Below are 21,564 nucleotides of genomic sequence, written 5' to 3'. Positions count from 1 at the left end.
TGCTGAAGGAGAGACAGACAGCCACTGCTTGGCGCGAGCCTGAGACGCTGGAGATTGATCCCCACTGCCCTCCCCAAACACATCGTAGGACCACATTCTCTATAAAAGGAGTCACCCTTCGCCACTGCACGCACATAAACTCAGCGGCGCCGACGCTGCTCCCCCTTATTTTCGACCTCACCCCAACCGGCAACCACTCCGCCTCCTTCGTGCTTGCCTCGTCCCTCGTCTCTGAGGATCCTCTTCTCTTACACCCGCACTTGAGGAGCGAACCAACTCGCCGCCGCAACCATGAGTTGGAAATTGACCAAGAGTGTGTCCCGCCGCTCTGGTCTCTTGATACTTCTCTAATAATGCGTAGAACTCAAGGAGACCCACCTTGCGCCGCTCGCCAATACCTTTAGTCGCTCGTCCTCCACATCAACCATAGTCGGCGGTGAGCAGACGCCGAAGGGCACGAGCAGCACCGCCCTCTCAGACTCAAAAGACCCCAATGGCATCGGTGTGTACCGGGAACGCTCCATGTTGACTGCACTGCTGACCAGGCACAGCCGCCTCCGAAGCAAATGCTGCCCCTCCTCCACCGCCCCTCCACCCTGGTATCCTCATAGTGACTCTCCATGAGGGCAAAGGCTTTTCGCTCCCACCAGGCGCAGAACAGCATTTCCAAGGTGGTGGACATCATCAGGGTTCGCTATCGCAAGGAGGTGGTTTCTCTGTGGCGGGGTCTATGCGGCCTGGCTCATCATCACGAAATCAGGTGGCCGGCTCTTACTCTGCAAACCGACCACAGTCCGCTGCTGGCAGCATCAACGCGGTTCCCACTATTCATGGACGCTACTCTTCCAAATACCTCCCATACGCACTTGTCGATTTCGATAAGCAGCAGGTATTCATCAATGCGGTCTCGGGAACTCCCGAGAACCCGCTTTGGGCTGGAGGGAACACGCAGTATAAGTTCGATGTTTCTCGAACTACCGATATTAGCTTGTCACTATACATCCGCAACCCATCTGCCCCACCGAACGCAGGCCGAACAGACGATATCTTCATTGGAAAGTGCCATGTCCGTCCAAGGTTCGAAGAGTCACAGGCTGCCGATGCGGCTGCGAAGAAGGAAACTGGCCAAGGGCAGATTGGTGCCGAATGGCTGGAGCTGCAATATGGTTCTGGTTCCATGAAAGTTGGCGTGAACTTTGTGGAAACCCAAAAAGACAAGCTTTCCATCGACGACTTCGAATTGCTCAAGGTCGTCGGTAAAGGCAGCTTTGGCAAGGTCATGCAGGTTATGTATGTGTCGATTTGAAAGCAAGTTTTCGCATATGCTAACCCCTTGCAGGAAAAAGGACACACACCGGATCTATGCCCTAAAGACTATCCGCAAGGCGCACATTATCTCTCGTTCGGAAGTCGCGCACACCTTAGCAGAGCGTTCCGTTCTGGCGCAGATCAACAACCCGTTCATCGTACCACTCAAGTTCTCCTTCCAGTCGCCTGAGAAGCTGTACTTTGTTCTCGCCTTCGTAAATGGCGGCGAGCTCTTCCACCACCTGCAGAAGGAACAGCGTTTCGACATTAATCGTGCTCGATTTTACGCAGCAGAACTTCTGTGCGCCTTGGAGTGCTTGCATGGTTTCAATGTCATCTATCGTGACCTGAAACCCGAGAACATCCTTCTCGATTACACTGGACACATTGCTTTGTGTGATTTTGGCCTTTGCAAACTGGACATGAAAGACGAAGACCGGACTAATAGTAAGCACACGCACCCTGATTCTCATTATTTCGCTAACATCAACCAGCATTCTGTGGAACTCCAGAGTACCTCGCTCCTGAACTACTCACTGGAGCCGGCTACACTAAGACTGTCGATTGGTGGACACTTGGTGTTCTTTTGTACGAGATGCTGACAGGTCTGCCGCCATTCTACGACGAGAATACCAACGACATGTACAGAAAGATTCTCACAGAGCCTCTGCACTTCCCTGGACCCGAGATTGTGCCACCGGCGGCGCGAGACTTGCTAACCCGTCTCCTTGACCGCAATGCCGAGAAGCGTCTTGGTGCTAAGGGTGCGGCGGAGATCAAGGCACACTACTTCTTCCACAGCATAGATTGGCGGAAGCTGCTGGAGCGGAAGTACGAGCCTAGCTTCAAGCCCAACGTGGTACGTAGATTCCCAACACAGCGCCATTTTGGAAGTCATGCTGACAAGCACAGGCTGATGCTAAGGACACGGACAACTTTGATGCGGAGTTCACCCGCGAAGCCCCCACCGACTCGTATGTGGATGGGCCAATGCTTTCTCAGACGATGCAGCAGCAGTTTGCCGGTTGGTCGTACAACCGCCCAGTTGCAGGTCTCGGCGATGCGGGTGGCTCAGTCAAAGATCCCTCGTTTGAAGATGCAACACGGTAGAGTTTTGCAAGGAGGGAGGAGCTGTGAAGGTTTAGCGCGGGACGATTTAGACTTGGGCGTTGTTGGTTGTTGTTGGCCTCCCGCAGTACGCATAAATTTCGCTTAGCGAGCCCAGGTCCAGTTCACCGTGGCTCTGGACCTCGCCTTGCAAACACCCGAGCAGGTGTTTAGCCCCGGACCGTTTGAGACTTTGCGAGCGTGGGGAGGCGTGGGACGGCACCACGAATCAGGCGCATGAGGCAGACAGCACTTGCGCGGAACACACGCTGAGAAGCAATTCAGAACTATTAGCACATCTTGAAGACCCCATTGCATGCATGCATCAGTCAACTACAACTGGAAGCGATGCTTAGCGACCGCATTGTATTGCTTGCGTGACAAGTCCGACGTCTACTTCCAGAACTGAGGCCAGAGCTTGACCCCTGCTCCTGCCCCTCCCTGTGACGTCCGGTGCCGCCTTCCAACCCCACCAGCATCCGGCCAACGACTGCTTTCCAAGGTTCTTTTACCTACACCTGACCGCGGAATTACAAACACTCACCCCACTCCTCTGGTTCTCAGATTAAATAGCTGTAAGTAGCTCAATTGCTGGTTCAATAGCCAGCCTTGCGGCCACTGCCATTCCTCGTCACAGTTTTGTTGAACGTCACTGATAACGCCCCACTAGCCCTGCCTGTACCGCAACAACAAATCCAAACCGCATAATGCCCGGCTTCTCCCAGGCGTCGGATCTCTCGGCTTGGAATGCCCTCCAAGACCACCACTCAAAGCTTGGAAAGGACATTGTACTGAAGGAGTATTTCAAGAAGGACCCGAAACGGTTCGAGAAGTTCTCATTCGCCTTCAAGAACGATGCCGACAACTCTGAGACGCTCTTCGACTTCTCGAAGAACTTCATCACAGACGAGACGTTGAAGCTTCTCGTCGAGCTCGCAAAGGAGGCTGGCCTCGAGAAGCTCCGCGATGACATGTTCGCAGGCGAGAAGGTCAACTTCACCGAGAACCGCGCTGTGCTGCACGTTGCGCTCCGCAACACCTCCAACCAGCCCATCAAGGTAGATGGCGAGAGCGTCGTGGAGGGTGTCAACGAGGTGCTGGAGCACATGAAGGAATTCACCGAGCAGGTTCGCAGTGGTGAATGGAAGGGATACACCGGCAAGAAGATCAAGACCATCGTCAACGTCGGTATCGGCGGCTCAGATCTGTACGTCATTGCAGTCGTGACCAGTATGCATCGCGTGAATCCATCAACTGACAGCTTCCAGCGGCCCAGTCATGGTCTCTGAAGCTTTGAAGCCATATGGCGACCGAAGCCTCAAGCTCCACTTCGTTTCCAACATTGACGGTACACACATAGCCGAGGCTCTCAAGGAGTCTGATCCCGAGACCACTCTGTTCCTCATCGCATCCAAGACCTTTACGACCGCCGAGACCGTCACCAACGCCAACACTGCCAAGGCATGGTTCCTCAAGAGCGCAAAACAGGAGGACATTGCCAAGCACTTTGTTGCCCTCTCCACCAACGAGGCTGAGGTCACCAAGTTCGGTATTGACAAGAAGAACATGTTTGGCTTCTCCGATTGGGTCGGTGGACGCTACAGTGTATGGAGTGCCATCGGTCTGAGCGTTGCGCTCTACATTGGCTACGACAACTTCCACCAGTTCCTCGCTGGTGCCCATGCCATGGACAACCACTTCAAGAACACCCCTCTTGAGAAGAATATTCCTGTCATTGGTGGTTTGTTGAGTGTCTGGTATTCCGACTTCTTCGGTGCGCAGACTCATCTCGTATCTCCCTTCGACCAGTACCTACATAGGTTCCCTGCCTACCTCCAGCAGCTTTCCATGGAGTCGAACGGTAAGGCTATCACTCGCAGCGGAGACTATGTTAAGTATACAACTGGCCCAATCTTGTTCGGCGAGCCCGCCACAAATGCTCAGCACTCCTTCTACCAGCTGCTCCACCAGGGCACTAAGCTCATTCCGACCGATTTCATCTTGGCTGCCCAGAGCCACAACCCCGTCGAGAACAACAAGCACCAGAAGATGCTTGCTTCCAACTTCTTCGCTCAAGCAGAAGCTCTGATGGTCGGCAAGACCCCCGAGGAAGTCAAGACTGAGGGCGCTGCCGACAATCTCGTGCCCCACAAGACTTTCTTAGGCAACCGACCAACGACCTCTATTCTTGCCGACAAGATCACCCCAGCAACTCTTGGTGCACTCATCGTCTACTATGAGCACCTCACCTTCACCGAGGGTGCCATCTGGAACATCAACAGCTTTGATCAGTGGGGTGTCGAGCTGGGCAAGAGCCTGGCCAAGAAGATCTTGACGGAGCTCGATGACAAGAGCGAGTCCACGTCGCACGACGCCAGCACGAGCGGCCTCATCAATGCTTTCAAGAGCAAGGCATCTTTGTAGGTGAAGATCCTGGGAGCACTTGAAGCGGCAGGAATGACAATCCGGTAATGATCATGATGAACAAATGAACAGGAAAACTACTGGCGAGCATCTAGCAGGACTCATAGAATGTTTAAGCTCTAACGAGATTCCAAAAATAAGAATAAACGGCTTAGATCATATGTGACGTGTACAGTCCTCAAGCACTGAACAACAGTTGCGGAGTCAAGGCGGAAGTGTTGGGTCCGTGCACTTTGAATTATCTGGACTCCCGAGTTGACAGATCGCATACAACACCAGGCATTGCCCAGCGCGATCTCTCCAGACCTGCGTGGCATGTCGTTTTCCTGAACATAATCTTGATTCTCGCATTTTGTACATATAATGTCACGCTCCATACCCTCGCTATGGCTTGCGATCTTCGCAGTCTACTCCTTTTGGATCTCGCTGGCGGATGCAGTGTCTGGACAAGAGCCACTGAAAGGTGCTGCAGAAAGTAGGGGATATAATCTCGGAGAACCCATTCCTGTCAGCTGTTTGAACAGGACGGTGTAGGTCACGTTCGATCCCCACACGATGGCTGGCAGCATCACAAAAACCGAAGGCCGCCAGGCTGATATGACAGCAGCGAAACAGGCGAGCACATAACCGATGCCTCCGGCCAACTCCAATACATTCCCTTCCCGACGTGCAACGAAACCGGCCGCCCCCTCGAACTCTTCTTCGGCGTCGAGCAATCCCTAAATTGCACGCTGGACTTCATCTCGGACCCGTTTTTCCACCTCCTCGAGTTTTACATCCATAACGACGCGCCGCTGTCCTGCCGTATTCCTTCCAAACCCCTACCCCCGAGCGTCTTAGAAAATGAGTTTAGAGCGGTAGATGAAAGTACGCAGGAGGGCGCGCTGGGGAGCCAGTCAAGCTTGTATACACCGCTGGTTGTGGCGCTTAGCGGGACGCTGCAGTTGAGTCATCTGCATATTGGGAATGATTTGAATTTGTTGGTGCATGCGAAGCCGAAGAGTGAGGAGGTGGGGACTATTGACGCCGCTACCGCGTATTCTATAGCCAGCCATGCGCGGAATGCGAGGGTGACGATTGGGGATAGCTTAAGTCTGCACTTCAGCGTCAGGTGGTATCCGAGTACGACGCTGCCGCCGGGGTGGAGCGGGTATGGTGGTCATGTGTATAAGAGCACGTTCCTGTATTGCTTGCTAAGCGCAGGTGCGAGTGCAGCCATATGTGTGGCATACTTCAGAGGCGTGGAGCTACCTAGGAGACTAAAAAGATATGCGGGGGATAGGATGGGTGTGGGAAGGGGCGGAGGGTACGCTCTTCCCGTTACGAACGGCAGAAGTAATGGATATGGAGGCTATGGGTATGGCATTGGGACTGGGACTGGGAAAAGGGATTAAAGATGGAACAGCTCTAGAAGGGGAAGGAGGAAGAATGGATTCTATAGCTGAAGGAGTGATATACAACGGTTGTAAATGTTTAGCTTCGGCATAAAATGTATAAAAAAATCCTATATCGATTGCGTTGCAGCGGCATATATAAAACGTCGAAAGCTGATAATATGTCGACCTTGGTTTCGGACGGTATGTAGGAGTCCAAGGCTGCTGACACCCTGACATGCCTCATGAACTGGGCTTATACCAAAGCGATCGTAGAATCTAATGTATTCCTTACGTGCTCTCCGAACTCTATCTTCCCTGCGCAATGGCGTGAGCACTCCAATGAAACGAACAATTGACAACGAGTATAGTAAATTTGCGCAATCGAGGTTTCCACCGTTCTATGTGCCAGGAAATACTCCCACTGATACATCAATAATGTACAGAACATGTACGCTGACCCTACATCCACAGTAACAGATATCTATCGTACAAGTTGCCTCTCTCTCAATGGTATGCTGCATCCTGAATTACCATCCCTTCCTGGTCAACTCACTTACGCGCGCCGTTACATCCTGGAAGCCCTGCTTGAACCTCGCTCTCCACCGCTGACTCTTGAGTCTCTTTCTCTTCAGACCTGGTCGCTCGTGAAACTTTTGCTTGTTGAAGTCCGCCCGCACCTTATTCCTCGCCATCAGGCTTCCAAGCATGTTGATTCCTCGCACCAGATCGCGGCCCGTTTCCGGCTTCAGCTCAACACTACGACCGAACGCAGGATTCAAGCGCGGGAAGATTTGTTTCTCTGGCTCGAGCGGAGCAACAGACGATGGCTGGTTCGGTAAACTGAGCGGCAAGCCATCCATGCTCATGCTTTCGAAGTCGAGGCCGCGCCTCTGGAAAGCGGAGCCTTCCCTGGCGTTGCTGAAGTTGCTGCCGAAGACATTGCGGGCCCGTTCAGCTGCTTGTTCTTGCGATGTGCGGGTGTATGTGGATGACGACTGGCGAGAAAAGGCGGGCATGGAGCTAAAGAGGCTATCGATGGCCTCGCTGGTTTGCTCGGCGCTCGTCGGGTTCTGGGTTGGTGAAGGGGCATTGGGCTTCGGAGGCGCGTAGGAGTCGTGCGTATCAACCTCCTCGGGCTGTGGTTGCGCGGCTTGGTTGTTATTCGAGGTGGTGATCATGCGGTTCCATGATGGTGCTGCTGCCCTTCGAATGTTTTGGGTGCAGGACATGCGTGATAGCGAAGTTGGGCGGAGCAGGAGCTCGCCAAGCTGGCGGGAGCCCATTCTGTGTATTCTCTTTAGGTAGTATGAGCTATCAGACAGAAGGGAAATAATGGTTCGCCCGGACTTGGGTAGGAAAGGTAAACGAATGGTGATGGAGTCGTTCCAACGCGCTCTCCAAATTCGTCGGCTCCACCTCGGCCGGGCTATTCTTGGCGTTTGCGCGGGTGGAGCTTGCCGTTTACAGATTTCATGCTTCCATACCATTTTACCCGCAGCGCGCCTGCCTGAACACTTGCTGATACACTTTCGACAGACATAACTTGACACCGCGACAGTAAACGTAGACGCGCCAATTCGAGATGTACAACAGCTATGGTGGTAAGTACTTCACCCGTCGCGACTCGATCAAAGTTAACTTTGGTAACAGGCTACAACCGCCCTCCGGGCTATGGAGCCCCTCCAGGTATGGCGGCGCCTCCGGGAATGGGTAAGTTCAAAGTCTATGGTAATGGATCGCATTTGAATCATCTTGTACTGAGAATATCGTATAGGCCCCCCTGGCAGTGCTGCAGCACCTCCCGGCGTAGCACCACCTGGTGTCCAGTTCAATGGCCCTCCCCAGCTCGGCGGTCCGCGCACGCTGCCTCCCAATTTCCAGCCGCCCGCGGGCATGCCGAACATTAACTTCAGTGCGCCCGTCATACGTCTAGGCACCTCCGGGTCGCAACGCGGCAATCTTGACAGCCTTGCAGGTGGTCGGCGCGATGGCGGAACTCCTCTTGCGCGACGCGGACTGGGAATGGACGACCGAGATGGTAGGCGTGAAGACGCGCGGCCTCTGCATCCTCCTACACGCGAAGAGATTGCGCGTACCATCTTCGTTGGCAACATTCCAGCCGCCCTCGGCGATACAGGCATCGAAAGGATACTGGAAACGGCTGGGGCTTTCACAAGGTTTACGCGCGCGAAGGATGCGAACGACAAGGTCCAGACATTTGGTTTCGCGGAATATGGGGATGCGCAGAGCTTGAAAGTTGCTACGGAGCTTTTTCAAGACGTTCAAGTCCCGACGAAGCGACAGACTCCAGGCGAGAAGAAGGATCGAGATGAGGTCGAGACAACAAAGCTGCAGATAGTGATTGACGACGCATCAGTCAAGTACGCTGAAGATTGGACGAAGAACGAAGACGAGGAGCATATGCAATTTCGACTGGATTCCGCCAAGGAAGCCCTAGACCAAGTAATTGCGCAGCTGTTCAATCCGCCTGATGATCCGCAGACAGACCTCGCTGGGGATGCCATGATGATGGACACACAAAACGAGGATAACCCTGACATTGTTCAAATCGACATCACAGCTAGCGGCGAGGATGATCTTTCAGATATCCCAGCTGAGATGCGCGAGACCGTGGCAGCCGAAATTGCTGCCTTCCGTGATCGCTCAAACCAACGTGATCTAGAGCGATTACGCAAGGAAGAGGAAGCTTCCGCAGGCGAAGGACGCGGTAGTGTAGCTGGAGGTGCCAATGGAGTTCCCGTCGGGCCACGTGCCGATAGAGGTGTCCAAGGCGCACCCAGCGGACCAAAGGGCTCACAATTTCCCCGGGACTACCAGGGCAACATGAAGTTCGTCAATGGCGAAGCCATGATCAATGGCGGCTTCATTAACCGAGAAGACGACGATGATTCCGCGAGCGACTCCGAGCTTGAAGAGCGTCGCAAAAAAAAGCGCAATGCCGAGCTTGATGCGGCCTATGAGAGGGAGCTCAGTCGCTGGCTCAAACAGGAAAGCCGCAGCGTTTCGGCCCTTGAGCGGACACATAACACTATGAAGAACAAAGAGGCCGAAGAGCAGAAGGCTCGTGAAGCAATGGGGGCCTTCCTCAAGAATTTCGACGATGACCAGGAAGAGGCCCGCAAACACGAACTTTACTATCGCGATCATGGTGCGTACATGCGAGAACGGCAGAGGTTCCGTGAGCGCGAAGAGAGGGAAGATGCCGTTGACAGAGAGCAAGAAGAGGGCGAGATGGCCACGAGGCAAAAACAGAAGGCAGAAGCGCGGCATCAGGCGGATGCTTTCCTCAACGAGCAGGCTGAAGAGATGCTTCGTGCCCGGACACCTCGCGAGCCAGAGAAAGGCTTCAAGATTTCTCTCGGTGCTGCAACTAAGAAGCTCGACCAGAAGTCTGCTCCTCGCCGTAGCGCTGCCGATGTCGAGAATTTGCTCGAAGACGAAGAAACAGTTGATCCTGCCGATTCCAAGAAGCGGACCCTCATCCCCATCAACTTCGATGCAGCAGTCCGTGCCAACCTCACCCAAGAAGAAGTCGAAGATGCGCAGAAACAACTCGCCCGCGATATTCCCGCTGACAAAAATGGCCTTTGGAAGTGGTCTGTCTCTTGGGAGCACCTACCTGACAAGAACATCGATGAGGATATCAAGAAATGGGCCGCAAATAAGGTGCTTGACCTGCTTGGTGTTCAGGAGGACATGATTGTCGATACCATCGTAGACCACCTGAGGAGCCATGGTAGTGCCGAGGCTTTGGTGGACAATCTTGAACCTGTCAGTAAACCTGCTTTCTATCATCATACAGTATTCACTAATCGTCATATAGGTCCTCGAAGACGAAGCCGAAAGCCTGGTCAAGAAGCTCTGGCGTATGGTCATCTACTACAGCGAGACGGAGAGGAGGGGCATCAAATAAGCGCTGAGTGCTCCATTTCTGCGTTTTTCGAAAAGAGCTGGACATGTTTTCACGCCTGCCTAGGTCGGCCCATGCGAGCACAGCACTGTGACCACAATCCGAAGACTCTTAGTGAGCCATTTTACCGCAAGGTGCAGATCATCCAGACCGTGAAGAGCAGTGAGTATGGCGAAAGGGCGTTATTTCATGGAGATATTGATCGGGCGCAGCTTCTCTGGATCTTCTTCTCCGCCAGAGTGTATTATAGCAGGTAGCCAGATTTTGGTGGCTTGGATGCGGGATTCTGGGCATTAGGTGTGTTACTGTCTATGGCAATATACTAACTGTCAGAGTCTTCATGCGACCAAAACCAAAAGCAAAACCAAAGTATCGTGCTCGATGCGGTACGTATGTGTCCAAGTCATTGTAGTCCTAATGTTGTGATCAACCAGCTCCCACACAACCACTCCCAACACCTTGACCAGCTCTGAAGTAGTAGACAGACTACATCAGCTGTAAATCAGTCAGCCTGGACCTAGACTTCAAGGCACGTGCAGTACAACAAGCTTTGCGGCTCAATCGGACAATCTCCAATCCCCAGCTTTCGTAGAAATCCAGCCACATTGAGTGCGCTACCCCCACCATCTGCTCACGTGCGGAGACTAGCCTAGTGCAAGTTGGAACTATAGCCGCACATCGGCCCTTGAGTTGCCGAGCGGCGCACCACTTTCCACACTTATTCCCCTCGGAATATGATTCTCCACCTATGGGAGCAATTCTCCACCGATGACAAGCGTAGCGCGGGGCACTGAATCTGGACGCGCGGGCGCGTTGAGGGGCATTTGGGGTCCAGTGGACGACCGGCTGGACGTATATAGGTGCACTGGCTGAACTTTTTTGGTGCAAGCAATTGAATTTCTCCGTGTGATCTGTCTTTCTCCTTTACATTCCCTCCAGCTGCGTCTCTATTGATACCTCATTCTTACGAACACATTGCTATATATATTCCAATATGGTTACCATCACAGGTGTTGAGACGAGGGATGTGCGGTTTCCCGTAAGTCATTTATCTCTGTCCCAGTTTCCCTTTCGATACTTGCGGGAGAAGAGAAGGCTGATAAGTGCAGACGTCCCTCGACAAGACGGGATCGGATGCTATGAATGCGGCGGGTGACTACTCTGCTGCGTATGCGATTCTGAAAACGGATTCGGAGTACCAGGGACATGGCATGGTGAGTGGTTTCTTTTCCAGTTTCCAACAGATCTGTAGTTGTCAGGGCTTGTGGAATGATGAGCTCGGGCTTGCGCGGTTATTGCGCGGTTTTCTGGTATAATTGGGTTAGCTGCTGTTGTGGGGAGGGCACCGAGGATGTTGCAGTTCACATCTCGATTCTGTGGATGTACCAACCCTCTGAGCCTCCCTTTACCTTATCTTCGGATCTTCGGATCTTACATCTTCGCTTGAATGGAGATTATTGTGTTACAAGGTTACTTATACATAACCAGACCTTCACAATCGGCCGTGGCAACGAAATCGTCTGCGCCGCCATCGAGCACCTCGCCGACCGCATAAAAGGCCGCACGCTCGACTCCCTCGTCGAGAATTGGGGGAAGACATGGCGTCATCTGGTCCGTATCCCCTACCCTCCCTTCCGAGATAAAACACCCTTCGTCCACTCGAAAAATATCCGCCTTCTAGCCTCTTCCAAACCACCCCATCCTAACACCCAGAACTAGGTGAACGACTCCCAACTCCGCTGGATCGGGCCCGAAAAAGGCGTCATCCACCTCGCCCTCGGCGCCGTTGTAAACGCCATCTGGGACCTATGGGCCAAAACCCTCAACAAGCCCGTCTGGCGCATCGTCGCCGACATGACGCCCTCTCAAATCGTCTCCCTCATCGACTTCCGCTACATCACTGACGCTTTGACACCCGAAGAAGCCCTCGAGATCCTCACCAAAGCCGAAGCCGGTAAGAAGGAACGTCTCCAAGAAGCCCTCGAGTCCAAAGCCGTTCCGGCGTATACGACTTCCGCGGGCTGGTTGGGCTACGGGCAGGATAAGATGAGGGGCCTGCTGAGAGAGACGTTGGAGAAGGGGTATAGGCACTTTAAGCTCAAGGTTGGAGGGGATGTTGCAGAGGATAGGACGAGGTTGGGGATCGCGAGGGAGATTATTGGGTTTGACAAGGGAAATGTGCTTATGGTTGACGCGAATCAGGTGTGGAGTGTGCCCGAGGCGATCGAGTATATGAAGCAGTTGGCTGAGTTCAAGCCGTGGTTCATTGAGGAGCCGACAAGTCCTGATGATGGTATGTTTTCCGGTTCCTCTTGAGTGGGGATTTTGGGTCGAGGAAGGGGAAGCGGGCGAGGAACCAAATGGAAATTGAAGGAGCTAACGAGTGCATAGTTCTCGGACACAAGGCTGTCAGGGAAGCCCTGAAGCCATACGGTATTGGAGTCGCAACTGGCGAGATGTGCCAGAACCGTGTTATGTTTAAGCAATTCCTCGCCGCGGGTGCCATCGACGTATGCCAAATCGATGCGTGCCGTCTCGGTGGTGTGAACGAGGTCATTGCCGTCTTGCTGATGGCTGCAAAGGTAAGCATTCCAGCATTTTCCTCCCTCGAAGCTTCAGCTAAGGAACTCCAGTTCAACGTACCCATCGTTCCCCACAGCGGTGGTGTTGGGCTTCCCGAGTACACTCAGCATCTCTCGACCATCGATTACATTTGCGTCTCTGCGAAGAAGTCCGTCCTCGAGTACGTTGACCACCTGCACGAGCACTTTCACCACCCATCCGAGATTAAGGATGGATACTATGTCACACCAATGAGCCCTGGGTACAGCGTGGAGATGAAGCCCGAAAGCATGGATAGGTATTCTTATCCCGGAAAGGAAAATGTCAGCTGGTGGAAGAGCGAAGAGGCGAGACCGATCCTCGAGGGCGAGAAGATCTAGAGCAACGTGATATCCAAAAGTAAAGAGAGTATAATAGGAAGTAATATCATTACGCTGACAAGCATGACTCCTTGCCGCCAGCTAATTCCTAGAGCCTACCCTGTACTGGCTAGCTCTCTGATCCCATGATCCATTGCACGCGCCCAGGGCGATGTGGCTGGGGTTGAGAAGGCACAGACGATGGGACAGAGGAGAAACTTGGACTGGGCGCTTTGGAAGGAACACTGGAAGGGGCGTGCGAACGTAAGCCGTGAGTCGATGTCGCCAAGTCCGACATGCTGTTGAATGCGCGTGCGTGCTGCGCTTGCGCAGTTGCAGGGAGCCAGCCACTGCTGGTGATTCCCTCTCGATCCATTAAACGCTGCATAATATCTTCTTGGATGACCAACAAATGCTCCAGCGCGGCCAGCCGTGTATGTTCCTTGGCGGAGCAGCAATGGACGTAAGAGCGACCAGTAGGATTGTGTTCGACGATGGCAGCGGCAATCTTGCGAGAAGAGGTGTTCCCGTACGTGATGACATCTAGGACGCGGGCGGGACCGTAAATTGCTCTAGCGTTTGCTACGAATGGTCAGCATAGCCTCACGCCATGACGGCGACTGGTAACACACCTAGGACTCTTGTTTTCGTGCTTTCCAATGGGTCTTCTGACGCCGTCTCTTGCATTCGATGTATCAGCTGGCTCGCCGTCCTTTCGAGCTTCAAACCCTCGTAGGAGCTCTTCCCGTGTTTCATGTCCATGAACGTCTCGATCATCTTGTGCTGCTATAGGCTCTTCACCGCCTGTGATAACAATCTGGTACTCCGGTTGAGGCGGCTGCGAGGTCTTGTTCGAAGGTTCCCAGTGGTTCCAGCCTGTGAGTCTCCAAGCGAACCGCTTCAGTTCCACTTTCCAATTCTTCTTCAATTTCCTTGGTTGGAAGCGCTGACGTTTCAATTTGCCTTCGCTACGCCTGCGTTCTTTCCTGCGATACTTTTCCTTGCGCTGCCACTCGAGATAAGGCTTCACAAGTATGTATTCCTGCTTGAGGTGCGTCCACCAAGGTTGCCGATGGTCCCAGGGATGTGTGGGGAAGAGAACGGCGGGATCGACGCCGCAGTAGGCGCACGTTGTCTGATATGGACCGCGAGGGAAACGATCAAGGGTTGGGACGGTATCTACAGTGCAGTGAGAATGTAGGTGAGGATGATTGTGAGTATATGGACTGTGGGCTAAGACGTGAGAAGACGATAGGGGGTGCGGGTGGATAAGAGAGCCGAGCGGTGGGGAGGTAGGTCGGAAGGATTCAGCTGAGAGGTTGGATCGTGAGTGGATGGTGGAAAGTTGGTTGCCCGGACGTCGAGATACTGCCGACCTCTGGGAGCGATGGGAAGTCACGCTTCGGAGACTTCTTGTTGAACCATGCGGCGAGAGAAAGTCCTCTCTCGAACGCCGAGGTGAGCGATACTCGGTTGGCCTGTTCATTGGGGGAAGCAACCCCGTAAAGAGCAGTGTGGAAGCAATGGTGATAGCGATGCTGGAGCTGAAAATGTGAGAAAGCGTCCGAGGCGGGCGCAACGATCGTGGAGTGAGAGGGGTGCGTCATAGGCCCTGTCATGCCACGGTTCTTGTGCATAGTGGATGCTCTTTCTCCGCACAATGGCGCCGGCTCCTTCCTTTACGTCCTACCTTCGTCCATGACACTTTGACAGCAACACCCTTCACTCGCCCAGACGCGAAGAACAACACACACACCCCGCAGACGCGGTCTTTGGACTTGGAATCTATAGGGACGCTCGCGTGCCTTAGTATGGTTCCTGCTCCCCTTCGTTTTACGTTTGGTAGGAATTAATCCGGTATCGATCAAACTGTCTAGCGCAAAGTACCGTAGGTAGACCAGTCTTCCCATGCAGTATAAGCAGCTTGGCAGGAAAGCTCGCCTCACGACATTCGGACTCCCACTATGAACAGCGGGTGACGCGTCGTCTGCACTGACAGCATCTTGTAGGTAGTCTTGTGGTCGTCTTTTCCGAGAGCGCTGACAATGTTTGCTCATGACACGGTTTACGGGGGTGCAACGATGCGGAAGACACCCTCGGTAAGTGCCCAGCAACGTCGGAGCTGGTCAGACGCGGCTGAAGACTAATTCAGGAACAGGTCACGGAACCGAATCATGTTCCCCGGGAGTTCTCCTGCGCTGCGCTGAAAACTGGAGATGCCGTTGAGGCGCATGCAGCCAACGAAGGCCGTGCGGCGTAGGTCGGTCGTTGCTGTGGAAACGAGCACCTCCAAACACGCGCCCGCGCTGCCGGAGCTCCCGCCGCAACGTTCGCTCCAGAACTACGGCTAGTACTGCAAGCATACAATTCGCATTCTTCTCCAAATCATACACTATCATACCCTATCATATACACTATCCCATCGCTCCGTTGACGACAAAAGACCAGTTGTGGGGTGCATTGGCGCAAGAACCGCGCAAGACAACACTGTGGAGCCGATGGACACACCAGGCGGACATGCGTCGTACGGGCGCCCGCCTGCATACGACGACGAGGAGCCGTCGCCGGGCCATCTGCAAGGAGGGTCGACGATGCGCTTGTTGACCCACGCCGACGATACACAGAGCTATGTGTCGTGAGTATCACTCTTTCCTACCTATCTCTTCTCATCCCAAAACTCATTCCATACTGCGCACGCAGAAAACCCCAGAAACGAGAATCAGCTTCGCTGTCATCGACCATGGGCAGCACCGCCGGCACGCTGGGCGACAAGCTCACGCGCTCCGAAGTAGGCGCACAAGCATACGTTGAAGCGGACATCGTCGACCTCTTGCGTGAAGCCGACGCGGCACTGAATTCGACCGCAAATGCGACCTCGAACCCGGTGCCGCAGACGCTGAAACGCAAGTCGATCAAGACGCGGCTCGTGGACCGCCTCTCTCCCACAAAGACGCAGGAACCAGGCTTACCGTTGTATGACACCCGCAGGCCGCCATCGCCCGTGGCTCGATCCTATCAGCCCTCCATGTCCTCTTTACCACTCTCTAGGGCGCCCTCAGTGCTTGATACTGCGCCGAACATGCCTCCTCCCGGCGAGGACTCCCCCTCCTACATACCCTACCGCCGCCCACTCTCACCCCACCGCGCCGTTCCCGGACGGCCATACTCGCCCACACGCACATCCACAGACTACGCGCGACCGCCAGCGTCCTCAAACATGTACGAGCCAGTAGACCTCAACGGAAGTCCACGGCCCGGCACGCCATCCTCCAGGTACGGCGGCGAGCGACCGGGTAGTCCTAAGCGGCCACTGCCCCCAGCACCTCTATTCGCCGGTGGCAGGCCCATCTCGCGCGACTCAAATGCAACCCTCGACATGAGCTCGATACCCATTGACCCCGATGACCCGTTCACCGAATACGGTGATGACCGGCCTGAACTAAACTCGAGAGACTCATACATGACTGAGGATACCATCGCAGACGAGTACACGGACATGGACGAGAAGATTGACCACTACGGTCCAGCGCCAGAGGCTGCGCAGCCGAGACGCGGCGCACGTGATGCAGTCATGACGAAGAAGGAAGTCCGTCTCATTAACGGAGAGCTCATCCTGGAGTGCAAGATCCCGACCATCCTGTACAGTTTCTTGCCGCGGCGCGATGACATTGAGTTTACACACATGCGATACACGGCCGTAACATGCGATCCCGATGACTTTGTCGATAGAGGTTACAAGCTACGACAGAACATTGGCACCCCCCGTGAGACGGAGCTCTTCATATGTATCACCATGTACAACGAAAATGAGATCGACTTCACCCGAACAATGCACGGAGTCATGCGCAACATCAGCCACTTCTGCTCTCGAACAAAGTCACGTACCTGGGGCAAAGATGGGTGGCAGAAAATTGTCGTCTGCATCATCTCAGACGGTCGTCAGAAAGTACATCCCCGCACACTGGATGCTCTCGCTGCCATGGGCTGCTTCCAAAAGGGCATCGCAAAAAACCACGTCAACCAGCGTGAGGTCTCTGCGCACGTCTACGAGTACACTACCCAGGTCTCTCTAGACTCCGATCTCAAGTTTAAGGGGGCTGAGAAAGGCATTGTTCCCGTGCAGATGATCTTCTGCATGAAGGAGCGCAACCAGAAGAAACTCAACTCACATCGATGGTTCTTCAACGCCTTCGGACGAGCACTTAACCCTAATGTCTGTATTCTGCTTGACGTTGGAACCAAGCCTGGACCAAAGGCACTGTATCATCTCTGGAAGACCTTCGACAACGACTCTTCTGTCGCTGGTGCTGCTGGCGAGATCAAAGCCGGAAAGGGCAAAGGCTGGCTGGGATTGCTCAATCCGTTAGTTGCGTCGCAAAACTTCGAGTACAAGATGTCGAATATCCTCGATAAACCACTGGAATCCGTGTTTGGATACATCACTGTCTTGCCAGGTGCGCTGTCGGCATATCGGTACATCGCCTTACAGAATGACCATACCGGCCACGGTCCTTTGAGCCAGTATTTCAAGGGTGAGACACTGCATGGTCAAGATGCAGATGTCTTCACAGCCAATATGTATCTCGCCGAAGATCGTATTCTATGTTGGGAGTTGGTGGCGAAGCGCAGCGAGCAGTGGGTCTTGAAGTATGTCAAGGCAGCTACGGGCGAGACTGATGTGCCTGGTAAGCCGCACAAATGATCTAATGGGAACGAAAATTGCATAGCTAACTTGTCTAGATGCCGTGCCCGAATTTATCTCACAACGTCGTCGTTGGCTCAATGGTGCCTTCTTCGCGGCTGTCTACTCGCTACTGCATTTCAAGCAAGTTTGGGCAACAGACCACACCATTTGGCGCAAGATACTGCTCCACATCGAGTTTATCTACCAGTTCGTTCAGCTCATGTTCACTTTCTTCTCCCTAGCCAATTTTTATCTCACATTTTTCTTCATCGCCGGTTCGCTCAGCGATAAGAACTACGACCCCTTCGGCCACAACATTGCCAAATACATCTTCATCTTCCTGCGGTACACATGTGTGCTCTTGATCTGCATGCAGTTCATTTTATCCATGGGTAACCGTCCGCAAGGAGCGAAGAAGATGTTCTTGTGGAGTATGATTGCGTACTGTGTCATCATGGCATATACTACGTTTGCCTCGATCCTCATCGTCGTCAAACAGCTGCGAGATCCCAAACAGCCAAAGACACTCGGAAACAATGTCTTCACCAACTTGATCATTTCGACCGCAACAACAGTTGGCTTGTACTTCCTAATGTCCTTCATGTACCTGGATCCCTGGCACATGTTCACCTCCTCAGCCCAGTACTTCGCGCTCCTGCCTAGTTATATCTGCACCCTGCAAGTCTACGCCTTCTGCAACACGCACGATATCACATGGGGCACGAAAGGTGACAACGTCGCAAAGACCGACCTCGGAGATGCCAAAGCCAAGAAGGGGAACGTCGTCGAGCTTGAGATGCCATCCGAGCAACTCGACATCGACTCAGGCTACGACGAAGCCCTCCGCAACCTTCGCGACCGCATCGAAGTGCCCGAACCTGGTCTCAACGAAGCCCAGGCACAGGAAGACTACTACCGCGCTGTGCGCACGTACATGGTCGTCGTGTGGCTCATCTCCAACGCTATCCTCGCTATGGCCGTGTCCGAGGCGTACGGTGGTCAGCACATTTCGAGTAACTTCTATCTCAAGTTCATCTTGTGGGCTGTTGCGGGCTTGGCCTTCTTCCGCGCTATGGGGTCGACGAGCTTTCTCATCATCAATAGCATCCACTCGATTATGGAGACGAAGCTCAAGTGGGAGGATAGAATGGAGTCGAAGACGGGATTAGGCGGCGGGAAGAAGAAATTTGGAAAGGGCTGGGGTAATGGAGGAAGTAGTTGGTGGAGCGGGAGTGCTATCTCGAGTAAGGTCAGTAGTTGGGCGCCGAGCTCCTGGAGTGGAAGTAGTTTGGGGAAGTAAAAGCGCGCTTAGGCGAGCATTCTGTTTTACGACTTGATGAGCGTTGGCGTTGGGATGATTGATACCTTGACGATGGGATACCTGTATATGCGCGCGCGTGCTTGTCACACGCGGCTTTTGTATGTTGGGAAGGGTAAGGGGAAGGGGGGAGCAAGGTTTCTGGCCGGCTATCGCTGAGTCGTGAGGATACAGCGAACGACGTTATGTAGTCCTGGTAATGTATTGGACAACGTGAAAGTGGTCCTTGGTTCACACCAGTCCTTCATTCGTGCTTGTCCATCATATGTGACCATTACCCCAGTCCACAATCATATGAAACGTATGAGCTACTTAAGATCATGAAAGTAGTCTGCAGCTTATGAAATACACGATTTTTTCGGCCCAACAATCCTTAGCCTGTCTCGGCCTCGTAATCCTAACAACCCCTCATTCTGACAACACAAACATCGACAGCATAGACAGCAAGCGAAGATATCTCCTCCAATCACACAACCGATGATGGCGGGGTAGACGCTCGTGAGAGTGGTCAGATGCGTGAGAGCGAAATTGGTGGGGAATGGCGCCGTGGTGTTAGGCACGTACATCTTTCTTTGCGATGCTCTGCTCGTTTGATATCGTTGGGAAACGACGATGCTAGGTTAGGGAGATTTGCTCACTTTGCCCTTTTGAAAAGAATGAAAAGAAGGGACATCGGGTGTTATACTGCATTCTGGTACTGGGCTGTAGTCATGAATTTTGTACAACAAAGTACGCGGTGAGCTGGTCAGTTGTTGGTGATCTGGCTCCGTGCTAGGACTGTGTGTAGCCGCGGTTTGAGATGGGAGTCTGTGAACGGGGCCTGTGAAGAGGTCTGCGTGATGCTGTCCGACGAACTCGAAAAAGCACCCGCACCGTGATTACTTGTATAATTCTATGAAGCGTATGGTGTTGTTGTATGTCTCGACGGGATAATATGCGTGACCATCGTCAGGCAGATGAATTTGACTCAACTTCACAGAGCCTGCGACATCTTTGGACGATTTCTTGCATAAAGTTTAAAACTACCTAGGTACTGCGCAGAGGGTTTTGTGTAGGATAGTCGATGTTTGTCCAAAGCCCATTATCACTGGTACCGAAAGCTTCTGCACCGTCCACGATATACGAACTATGCGAGCATTGAGCGTCAGACCTTAGTGATGCAAACCCCAAGCCTCTAACACTCTGGTACCCAATCCCCCAGATGAATGAGGCACGTTAGTGGTGTCCAGAGTGACGCCTGGTAGAAACTGTTCAAACTCGTCTTGCAGGAGTCTAAATGAATCAGCACTTTGCTCGCCTCTTGCAACACGGCCAGGAAGTAGGTGCCTCCCATCCCAAAATTTTAAGGACGCGTAATAGCATGGGCGCTGTCATCATCTCTTTTCCATGCAACATAGAGCAGGTTAGACTTCAAATAATCATTCTTCTAGAAAGCCAAGTCTCTCGACTTTGTGGTCCAAAGGATTCAATATCAAACTTGTCTTGTGACTCCTCTATCGTCTTCGACAATTCCCATACCGACTTTCACAGGCCTCACTAGAATCAGCGCTCTAAGTCGAGACCGTGTCTTTCGCGACAGCTCCTACAGTGGTTTCTTCTTCAACCATGGGTCCGGCCATTCCAAGGTTGCCGTGGTCACTCATGGGTTGATTACGCTTACTCTGGCTGGCACGGCTACTTCCGCTCCAGCGCTCGCATCATCAAAAACTGTGGCATCAGTCGCTACTGGCCAAACTGGCCGGAAATGGTTCGAAGGTGAGTGGCATGGCGAGTCCTCCGACAAGCATTGAGTTCACTCCGCATTGGGTACTATCGGTTGGATCGAGGCGCTTCACGCCGCCAAAAGCAACGATTCATTCTCCATACTCATTGGCCTTGCTTTATGCACCTTCATCGATTTGAATGCTTGCGTGACCTCGTGGCCGACTCCCTCGTCTGTTAAGTCTCGTTGTCGGACCTGATACATTCTGAATCAGTAGCTCGAGTGCCGTTTCACTTAGATCCTCAGCTGGTCGATAATCCGCACCCGTGAATCTTTTGCGTGGAAGTGCTCCACCGGCGTTGATAGTACCGATTATTGACGCCCACTGTCTACTCGTTGGAAAGCATTCCAGGCAACACTGCCGAACTTTGTAGATCGTTTTTCATGGTCGGACCGCAGCTTCTATTTGAGACGCCTACGTAGAGTCTCAAAACCAGGTCAAGACATCACTTCTCTTCGCGCCATTCAATTCGTTTCTGAGGGTGATTACGATCGGGCTTGTCGCCAACCTACCCATTTCATCATTCGGGAAGGTGGCCCAGATCTTTCGTACTGTCCAATACTATAGCTGCTAGAGGTCATTGGGGTTCGTTGGAAGACGACTATACATAAAGACCTCTGGAATGCACGGTGCGGCGGTGAATGCCGAGGCGGCTCGGCGTAGGCGCCCGTTCGCACCTGACCCCAAATGACGCAGTTAGCGGGCTGCACGGGCCACTCGCCCCAGCCCAGC

General features: G+C 53.3%; 6 protein-coding genes across 6 annotated transcripts; 5 read left to right on the top strand and 1 right to left on the bottom strand.

Moving 5' to 3' along the window:
- Positions 1 to 291: 291 nt before the first annotated feature.
- On the top strand, positions 292 to 2,418 carry YPK2_1 (Serine/threonine-protein kinase; the record flags this gene model as incomplete). Its single annotated transcript, XM_056209419.1, has 6 exons — positions 292 to 313; positions 362 to 502; positions 552 to 1,290; positions 1,340 to 1,755; positions 1,803 to 2,167; positions 2,221 to 2,418. The coding sequence occupies 6 exons, from the start codon at positions 292 to 294 to the stop codon at positions 2,416 to 2,418; spliced, it is 1,881 nt and encodes a 626-aa protein (XP_056076241.1).
- Positions 2,419 to 3,122: 704 nt separating this feature from the next.
- On the top strand, positions 3,123 to 4,839 carry PGI1 (glucose-6-phosphate isomerase; the record flags this gene model as incomplete). Its single annotated transcript, XM_056209418.1, has 2 exons — positions 3,123 to 3,622; positions 3,684 to 4,839. The coding sequence occupies 2 exons, from the start codon at positions 3,123 to 3,125 to the stop codon at positions 4,837 to 4,839; spliced, it is 1,656 nt and encodes a 551-aa protein (XP_056076240.1).
- Positions 4,840 to 6,742: 1,903 nt separating this feature from the next.
- N0V89_000596 (uncharacterized protein) lies at positions 6,743 to 7,498 on the bottom strand (the record flags this gene model as incomplete). Its single annotated transcript, XM_056209417.1, has 1 exon — positions 6,743 to 7,498. The coding sequence occupies one exon, from the start codon at positions 7,496 to 7,498 to the stop codon at positions 6,743 to 6,745; it is 756 nt and encodes a 251-aa protein (XP_056076239.1).
- A 299-nt stretch (positions 7,499 to 7,797) lies between these two features.
- On the top strand, positions 7,798 to 10,149 carry N0V89_000595 (uncharacterized protein; the record flags this gene model as incomplete). The annotated part of the gene is made up of 4 exons (XM_056209416.1): positions 7,798 to 7,816; positions 7,866 to 7,925; positions 7,990 to 10,007; positions 10,060 to 10,149. 4 exons carry the CDS (start codon positions 7,798 to 7,800, stop codon positions 10,147 to 10,149), a joined length of 2,187 nt encoding a protein of 728 aa, XP_056076238.1.
- A 991-nt stretch (positions 10,150 to 11,140) lies between these two features.
- Positions 11,141 to 13,088, top strand: LGD1 (L-galactonate dehydratase; the record flags this gene model as incomplete). The annotated part of the gene is made up of 6 exons (XM_056209415.1): positions 11,141 to 11,185; positions 11,256 to 11,360; positions 11,635 to 11,757; positions 11,866 to 12,439; positions 12,538 to 12,728; positions 12,780 to 13,088. The coding sequence occupies 6 exons, from the start codon at positions 11,141 to 11,143 to the stop codon at positions 13,086 to 13,088; spliced, it is 1,347 nt and encodes a 448-aa protein (XP_056076237.1).
- A 2,719-nt stretch (positions 13,089 to 15,807) lies between these two features.
- CHS2 (Chitin synthase, class 2) lies at positions 15,808 to 19,051 on the top strand (the record flags this gene model as incomplete). Its single annotated transcript, XM_056209414.1, has 2 exons — positions 15,808 to 17,752; positions 17,808 to 19,051. The coding sequence occupies 2 exons, from the start codon at positions 15,808 to 15,810 to the stop codon at positions 19,049 to 19,051; spliced, it is 3,189 nt and encodes a 1,062-aa protein (XP_056076236.1).
- Positions 19,052 to 21,564: the final 2,513 nt, after the last annotated feature.

Source organism: Didymosphaeria variabile, assembly GCF_027946475.1.
Source record: "Didymosphaeria variabile strain IMI 356815 chromosome Unknown scaffold_1, whole genome shotgun sequence".
Lineage (NCBI taxonomy): Eukaryota > Fungi > Ascomycota > Dothideomycetes > Pleosporales > Didymosphaeriaceae > Didymosphaeria > Didymosphaeria variabile.
This window is presented reverse-complemented; position numbering and strand designations above follow the sequence as displayed.